Source organism: Orycteropus afer, unplaced genomic scaffold, assembly GCF_000298275.1.
Source record: "Orycteropus afer afer isolate SDZICR_OR568_19922 unplaced genomic scaffold, OryAfe1.0 scaffold00804, whole genome shotgun sequence".
Classification (NCBI taxonomy): Eukaryota; Metazoa; Chordata; class Mammalia; order Tubulidentata; family Orycteropodidae; genus Orycteropus; species Orycteropus afer.
Window position 1 is genome coordinate 396,811 of NW_006922391.1, and position 8,947 is coordinate 405,757.

Genomic DNA, 8,947 nt, shown 5'->3' on the forward strand with positions numbered 1-8,947 from the left:
ACTTTCGATTCTGTTCCACTGGTCTATCTGTCTATCATTGTACCAATACCATGCTGTGACTATATAGTAGTTCTTAAGATCTGAGAGTGTGAGACCTCCCACTTTGTTTTTCTTCTTGAAAAGTGCTCTGCTTATTTGTGGTCTCTTTCCTTTCTATATGAAATTAGTAATTAGTTTTTCCATGTTCTTAAAAAATTTTGTTGAAATCTGGATCAGGATTGCGTTAAATGTATAGATTGCTTAGGTAGTATTGATGTTTTCACAATGCTTAGTCCACCTATCCATGAACCAGGTAAGTTGTTCAACAAGGGCCCTTGTTGTCTCTTGTAGCAGTGTTTTATAGTTTTCTCTGTCTAGGTCTTTTGTGTCTCTGGTGAGGTTTATTCCTAGATATTTTATCTTTTTCGTAGCTATAGTGAATGGTATTGTTTCCCTTATTTCTCTGTCAGAGAACTCCTTTCTGGTGTAGAGAAATCCAAATTTTTGTGTGTTGACCTTGTATCCTGCCACTTTGCTGAACCTCTCTATTAGTTCCAGTAGTTTTTTTTTTTTTTTTTTTTTGAGTCCTTTGGGTTTTCTATGTACAGGATCACATCATCCACAAGTATAGTTTTATTTCCTCTTTGCAAATTTGTATGCCTTTTATTTTTCATTCTTGCATTATTGACCTGGCTAGGACTTCCAATACAATGTTAAACAGAAGTGGTGATAGAGGGCATCCCTGTCTGGTTCCTGTTTGTAAGGGAACCTTACAAAGTTTTGAGTCTTTCTCCATTAATAATGATGTTGGCCGTTGGCTTTGCATATATACCCTTTATTATGTTGAGGAATTTCCCTTCTATCCCTATTTTGCTGAGAGTTTTAAACAGGAATTGATGTTGGATTTTATCAAATGCCTTTTCTGCAGCAATTGATATAATCATATGGTTCTTTTCCTTTGCTTATGTGGTGGATTACATTGCTTGATTTTCTGATGTTGAACCACCCTTGTAAACCTGGTATGAATCCCACTTGGTTCGGGTGTATTAATTTTTTGACATGTCGTTGGATTCTGTTGGCCAAGATTTTGTTAAAGATTTTTGCGTCTATGTTCATGAGTGATATTGGTCTGTAGTTTTCCTTTCTAGTGGTGTCTTCCCTGGTTTTGGTATTAGTATTATGCTTGCTTCATAAAATGAGTTTGGGAGTATTCCATCTTTTTCTATGTTCTGGAATAGTTTACGTAGCATAGGTGTCAACTCTTCTCTGAGAACTCTTCTGGAGAAGGATCCGTGTGCAATGGAGAAGAATTTGCATTGTGCTTGTTGGGTGAAATTCTCTGTATATATCTATGAGGTTGGGTTGTTGACTGTATTGTTGAGTTCTTCTGTATCCTTGTTGAGTTTTTTTCCAGTTGACCCATCCCTCTTTGAAAGTGGTGTGTTAAAGTCTTCTACTACTATTGTAGAGTTGCCTATTATCCCTTTTAATTCAGTTAATATTTGCTTCACATATTTTGGAGCACTTCCACTGGGTGCATAAATATTTATTATTGTAATGTCTTCTTTGTCAATTGACCCTTTCAGCATCATATAATGTCCTTCTTTGTCTCTTGTGATGTTTTTCACCTGAGTCTATTTTATCAGAAATCAATATTGCTACTCCTGCTCTTTTTTGGTTTCCATTGGCTTGGTACATTTTTTTCCATCCCTTAACTCTTAATTTGTTTTTATCTTTGTGTCTAAGGTGGGTCTCTTGTAGGCAGCATATTGATGGGTCATCTTTTCTTATCCAGTCTGCCACTCTCTTTCTCTTGACAGGTGCATTTGGTCCATTCACATTGAGTGTAATTAGTGATAGGTATTAATTGATTGCTGTCATTCTATTGTTTTTTTTTTTGTTGTGCTGTTGGTGTTTCTTTGGTCCATATACTTTTCTGTGCTGAGTTCGGTTTGTTGGCTAATGTTTTCTCCCTTTTCTTCTTTATAGTTGGTGTTGTGCTTATTAAACCCATATGTTTTCCTTCCTTCTGGATTTGCTTAGAAGGATTGTTACTTTTCTCTGTGGTTACCTTGGAGTATATTCTTGTCTCTACATTTTTAGAACAGTGTGTACTGTGAAGACATTGTCCTATTTTCCTCTCCATTTGAAGGTCTGTACCTAGAAGTTTTATTCCCTCTAATAGGTTAGTTGCTGTTGTTGTATGCTGATTGAGTTCCTTGGTTTTTAAGGTACAATGTTTTATGGTCTTATTTTGAGTATCTATTTCTGATTTGTTTTTAGTGTTGATGCCACGTATCTTGGTTTTGTTGATCTATGCTGTGGGTTCTCTATTGGAAGGACTTCCTTAAGCATTTTTGTAGGGTTGGTCTGGTTTTCACAAAATCCTTAATTTCTGTTTGTCTGAGAATGACTTGATTTCACCCTCATACGTGTTGGATGATTTGGATGGATATAAGATTCTTGCTAGTAATCTGTGGTCCCAATATTAGTGATAAAGTCAAATGCAGACCTCTCAGTGCCACTAAGCTGACCCAAGCCTATTCAGTGACCTGCTGAGGGGGGAGCAATCCCACCCTCCTGGAGTACCAATGAAATCTCTGCTTGGGTTTCAATGGTGCTGGCTGTGCCCATTTGCACCTAGCTGACCCAAGTTACCAATAAAATCAGGTGCTGAAGGTAGATCCTTGGGGTGATTGCTGGTATGCTGGCATGGAGTGTCTTCTGCTTTGACCCAGGGAGGTCTCAGAAGGCTGTTCTCACCTGCCGGTCGCTCCCCCAGGGAAGTCTCTAATGGTATTTCTCGGCTATCTGCACTCTACAGGATAGATCTTCTTCTGTTTGTTTCTTCCCCTGTACCTTTCCTCTAATTCTGCTACTCTGAGTTTGGTGCACTCTGACTCAGTGAGCTGTTCAGAGCACCAAAATCCCTAATTCAAACTGCTGTGCATAGTTTTTCAAACACTAAGATTCTAGAGGGAAATAGCATGGTGATTACTGATGAGATTCCATTTTGAATTCCAAACATTACTTCTGAATTAAAGCTACAAGCATGAGTGCTCCAAGGAGCAATACACAGTGAAATATGTGTGGAACCTCAAGGCTGGCTCCCCAACTAGGCTTTGCTTTGTTTCCCCCACTATATAAAGAAACCAAATACCCTCCTCTCCTACTTCATGTACTCCAATCTGCACTTAAGGCAGAGCATCTCAAATCATGGGAGCTCTGGTAGCGTAGTGCCTAAGGCACTTGACTGCTAACCAGAAGGCTGGTGGTTCACACCCACCAGCCACTCCTCAGAAGGAAGGTTGGGCAATCAACCTCCACAGTGCTACCACCTCAGAAACCCAAGGAGGGGTCGCTATGAGTCAAATCCGACTTGACGGCAGTGATCTCAAATCATGGATGTTATTTTTAAACTGAAAAAAAAAAAAAAAAAAAACCTGATGAGTTTTTTCTTTGTTTTACCATTTTTTTCTTAATCAGCACAGCTGTTTTCTTCTGGCATTGGGCTAATTTGTCTTTAGGAAGAGACATGCAGTCTATGACCTTCTCCTCCTCCTTGGCTGTAGTGTCTTCTTCACTCTTTCTGGACTCCCCAGTGGGACACAAGTCATTTATTTCCTCATGTGCTGGGATCTTGGTTGGCTGTGACCTGTGGGTACCAAAGGAGGAAAATGAAGCCATGATTTGGCTTTTGCGTATCTCAAACAAGGTAAAACTAAAGAACATACCCCTCTCAACTAGGGGCTAGGGATATGATTTCTAAAATAAACATGATGGAATAAAGCTAAAGTGGCAAGCTTGATAGCAAAGTGGTAGTTCAAATTAAAAAGTTTCGCATCTCACACACCTGTTATAGTACAGTTCTACTAGGCACAAGCCAAATGATCCTAAGCAAGTTAGTAATTAATTTACTTCTGTGCCAAAGGAGAACAATATGAGTACTTACCTGATGTGGTTATGGGAGGATTAAGTGAGATCATGCTCATAAATCACTTCACACAGAATTTTTTTTAACATGAGCTATTATTTTTATCATTAGTTCCATGACTTTGTTTACCTATAAAATGAAGGTGCTGAACTGGAAGATCTTAAAGATCCTTCAGGTTCTAAAATTCTGATTCATATCAGGAAAGACAGTGGATATAGTAAAGAAAGGAACCTAACATTTTGAGCCTAGATTTTGCATGTTCTCTTTCATGTAACTTAAAAAACCCCAATATGTACTAGCCAGCTAACTAATGAGGACATGAGTCCCACTAGGGAGATGTGTTAGGCAGGGTTCTCTAGAGAAGCAAAACCAGTAAACTTATATATAGAGAGAGAGAAAGAGAAATTTATCTTAGGAAAATGGCTTACACCCTTATAGAAGCTGGCAAGCTCTCAGTTCTTGGATCAAACATCAAGCTGGAGGCTTTTCCTGACTCATGAAGCTGCAGGGGCTGATGAGCTCAAGGTTGGCAGGCAGTATACCTACTGTTGACTCCAACGAATGATGAATCCAAGATCTTTGGGCTAAATGGTGGATTGTTTGCTTATGGACTGCTGCAGGCGGCACAACAGGATCCCGATAAACAGAGGAGTGTATATTTTCCCAGACTGTCCATAAATATATTGGAAGCAGGCCATACCCCTAGGGAAACTCCTTTTCAATGGACTGGCTGCTCAAAACACATACATCTCATCTCATCATAGGAATAACCCACATCGTAATTGCTTAAACCACTCAGAATTGTGGTCCAGCCAAGTTGATACGCAACTCCAACTATCACACAGTCCACCCTTGTCAACTTGGCAGTGGTACACATATCTTTAACCATATATAATATCTAAATAAGGACAATTATAAAGTCATATTTGTGCCTAGCATGATACACTAACACACGTACAACCAAAACACATTAACCCAGTTTACATTTCACAGTTCATAACAGAAGAAAACAAAAATAATTCATGCACATATACAATGAAGATCTATAACAATCACAGTCCTCATTTCTACAACTGGTCACATGGTCATAGCTGATATTTAGAACTACCTTCTTCCATCAATCATTCCGTTGTTTTCCTTGCCCTCAGTAAGCACCTCAGCTGGTCATGGTTCTTTGCCTGGTGGAGTTACCCAAACCTTCATTCCTGAAGGGTCTGGGCCATTAGTTGTCATCTCAGAATTGGGTTGCTGTAATTTTCCATTGACTTTAATCACAGGGCATGATAGTACTAAGAGATGTCTTAAAGAATCTCCTTTATTCCAGACATAGTCTTCTTTACCTCCATTATGTAGTGTCAATCCAATTTTCCCTTAGTAATCAAGCTCTATCACACCAGATAGTACAGTAACATCCTTCTTTGTCTGTTGATCCAGAGGCTTGAGGAAGCCAAAATGCCTGGGTAGCATTCTTATCTTCTAGTTTAATGCAATCAGTATTGTGTCTCCAAGTGGGAGTGTTTCTCCTTTTGGGACTAAGATTTCCAGACCCACAGAGCACAGGGTAGCAAGGACAGGAAGCCAAAATATTTTGAGTGAATAACTAGGGGTAATAGTGAGTGGTACCACTCCTGTTTCTAACCCTTGGTTCCTGGACCTATGAATCCTGGCTATTGGAGAAACAGAACCATATATTGGATGCTGGTTTAGAGCATATACAGCTTCATGGAGAACACTGCCCCAACCCTTCAAGGTACTGCCACCTAGCTGGTGCCGTATTGTGTTTTTAGGCCATTCCATTGTTCTGTCAAGTCAGCTGCTTCAGGTTGATGGGAAACATGGTAAGACTGGTGAATTCCATGAGCATAGGCCCATTGCCACACTTCATTTGCTGTGAAGTGAGTCTCTTGATCCAAAGCAATGCCGTGTGGGATAGCATGATGGTAGATATTCTGTAAGTCCATAGATGGTAGTTTTGGTAGAAGCATTGAATGCAGGGAAGGCGAATCCATATCTTTGGATGGATAAGTATCTAGTCCAGCAAGAACAAAATGCTGTCCTTTCCATGATGGAAGTGGTCCAATGTAATCAACTTGCCACCAAGTTGCTGGCTGATCACCCCGAAGAATGGTTCCATATCGGGGACTCAGTATTGGTCTCTGCTGCTGGCAGATTGGGCACTCAGCAGTGGCAGTAGCCAAATCAGCCTTGGTAAGTGGAAGTCCATGTTGCTGAGCCCATGCATAACCTCTATCCCTGCCACCATGGCCACTTTGTTCATAAACCCATTGACCAATGACAAGAGCAGGCAGCACAGCAGGATCCCAATCCACAGAACAGTGTCTCTTTTTCCCAGGTTGTCCATAAATATATTGGAAGCAGGCCACACCCCTAGGGCAACTCCCTTTCAACAGACTGGCTGCTCAAAACATATATATCCAATCTCATCATGTGAAAAGCCCGTATCACAACTGCATAAACCACTCAGAACTGCAGTCCAGCCAAGCTGACACACAACTCCAACTATCACAGGAGGGGCGGGAACCCCAAAGTGGATCAAGTGCAGAATCAGAAGAGAAGTGGCCTTCTCAGTTGTTAGAAATAAATGTGGTAAATAAAGCTGAATGGTTTGAAAAATCAATCTCTCTTTCAACACACACAAAAACACACTCCCACACAATGGAGATCTTTGACTTCAAGACTGAACATAATGTATGGGCAATTGTAATGACAAGGATAAAAGTCAAAAGAGTTCATCTTATACAGCAAAGGAGATAATCATACCTTAACATCACCAGAAAAAAAAAATCAGTAAAGTGATTCAGAATAAACATTGCATATAGTTGTTTTTTTACTGTGATTTGGGAGGCTTTTGAGATCTTAAGAGCAAAAATAGAGATTTTCTTTCAGTATATTAAGTCCCTCAAAGGAATAACCTTGCCATTCAAAATACCTTTTAAAACTTCAACTACTACATAGTTTTTAAATAACACTTATCTTTCTTTCTCCTGATTATACTTACGTAATCCTAAGTATGAAAAGAATGCATAATTATGCATATGCATTCGACTGTGTGGGTCATAACAAATTATGGATAACATTGCAAAGAATGGGAATTCCAGACAACTTAATTGTGCTCATGAGGAACCTGAACATAGACCAAAAGGGTGTGGTTCAAACAGAACAAGGGGATAATTTATGGTTTAAAATCAGGAGGGATGTGTATCAGGGTTGTATCCTTTCACCATACTTATTCAATCTGTATGCTAAGCAAATGATCCGAGAAGCTGGACTATATGAAGAAGAATGTGGCATCAGGATTGGAGAAAGACTCAGTAACAACTTGAGATATGCAGATGATACAACTTTGCTTGCTGAGAGTAAGAGAATTTGAAGTACTTACTGATGAAGATCAAGGACTACAACTTTCAGTATGGATTACACCTCAACATAAAGAAAACCGGACCAATAAGCAATATCATGATAAATGGAGAAAAGATTGAAGTTGTCAAGGATTTCACTGTACTTGGATCCACAATCAATGTCCATGGAAGCTGGAGTCAAGAAATCAAACAATAGGGTTGGCAGACAATGCCACTACAAGCATATCTGTATAACCTGTAAGAATGTCTGGGTGTATAGTAGAGCTCACAAGGGACAAGGCTGTGGTGACCTGTTGGCCAGGGCCAGCTACCCTGATGGAGTGAGTAGCTGGACCTGTGGGCTCGGGACCATGGTCACAGGGGACATCAAGTGCAACTGGCGTAACATACTACACAAAAACACTGTTCCATATTCTACTTTGATAAGTAGCAACTGGAGTCTTAAAAGCTTGCAAGTGGCCATCCAGATGCAATGATGGTTCTCTCCTTGTCCACAGCAAAGAAGAATGAAGAAAAGCAAAGATGCATAGAAACAATTAGTCCAAGGGACTAGTAGACCATGTGATTCTCAGCCTATATAACCATGAGACCAGAATGGTGTACAGCTACCAGTGTCAACCACTTGGAGGGGGATCAGTACAGGAGATTCTAGATAGAGTGGGAGAACAATGTGGAACAAAACCCAAAATCATAAAAAAAAAAAAAAAAACAGACCAGGTTTGCTGGTCTGATAGTCTGGTGAGACCCCTGAGACTATCACCCCTACTTACCTTCAGGACTGGAATTGAACTCACTCCTGTGGCTTCTAGACAAACAATAAACAGGCATATGGAATGAATATTTACATCAGGTAGATACACTCCTTGGAGTGATCAATCAATGGTAGGAGAACAGAAAGGCAGTGTTTGCACAGGGAGATAACTGGAGCTGGTGGGGGGCAGTGCATGGGAGGGAAGGACACAGGGAAGAGGCAACTACCAGGAGGAAATGGAAAGAAAGCTGTTACATTGTGGAGAACTGCAGTCAATGTCATGAAACAAATGTGTATGAACTGCTGTATGGAAAACGAATTTGCTCTGTAAACTTTCACCCAAATAACAGTAAAAATTACAAATAAAATAATGCTTACAATATAAGAAAATAAATCAAACAATGCATTAAGTGGGGTAAACCTGCTGCAAAAGACTTCTTTAAAGTGCTAAAAAGCAAAGATGTCATTTTGAAGACTAAGGTGCATGATCTTTTCAATAGCCTCAAATGCATGTGAAAGTTGGACAATGAATAATGAAGACCAAAGAATCGATACCTTTGAATTATGGTGTTGGCAAAGAATATTAAATGGGCAGTCAGAAGAACAAACAAATCGGTCCTGGAAGAAGTACAGCCAGAATGCTCCTTAGAAGTGAGGATGGGGATAGGGCAAGATGGTGGACTAGGCAGAAAGACTGCACAGACCCTCTTCAACAAAGAAAAGGGAAACCAATTAACACAAACATAGAAGATAATCTTGGACCCCTGAGCCTTGAAGGGAAGGATATAGCAGTGGACTAAACACCAACTAGCAGAAGAATTTGCATGAAAATACCAAAAAAGGAGACATACGGAGCTGTGGTCTGGCAGCGATCCTGACGGCACAGACAGCTTGGAGATTCCC

At 40.1% G+C, this 8,947-nt stretch overlaps 1 protein-coding gene across 1 annotated transcript in view; it reads right to left on the reverse strand.

The window, feature by feature from the left end:
• Nucleotides 1-8,947, reverse strand: part of TTC23L (tetratricopeptide repeat domain 23 like) — a 104,273-nt gene that overhangs the window by 78,345 nt on the left and 16,981 nt on the right. Inside the window, exon 2 of the mRNA XM_042783273.1 lies at nt 3,448-3,634. Within this exon, the coding sequence (XP_042639207.1) occupies nt 3,448-3,634 (187 nt within the window). The remainder of the gene's footprint in view (nt 1-3,447; nt 3,635-8,947) is intronic.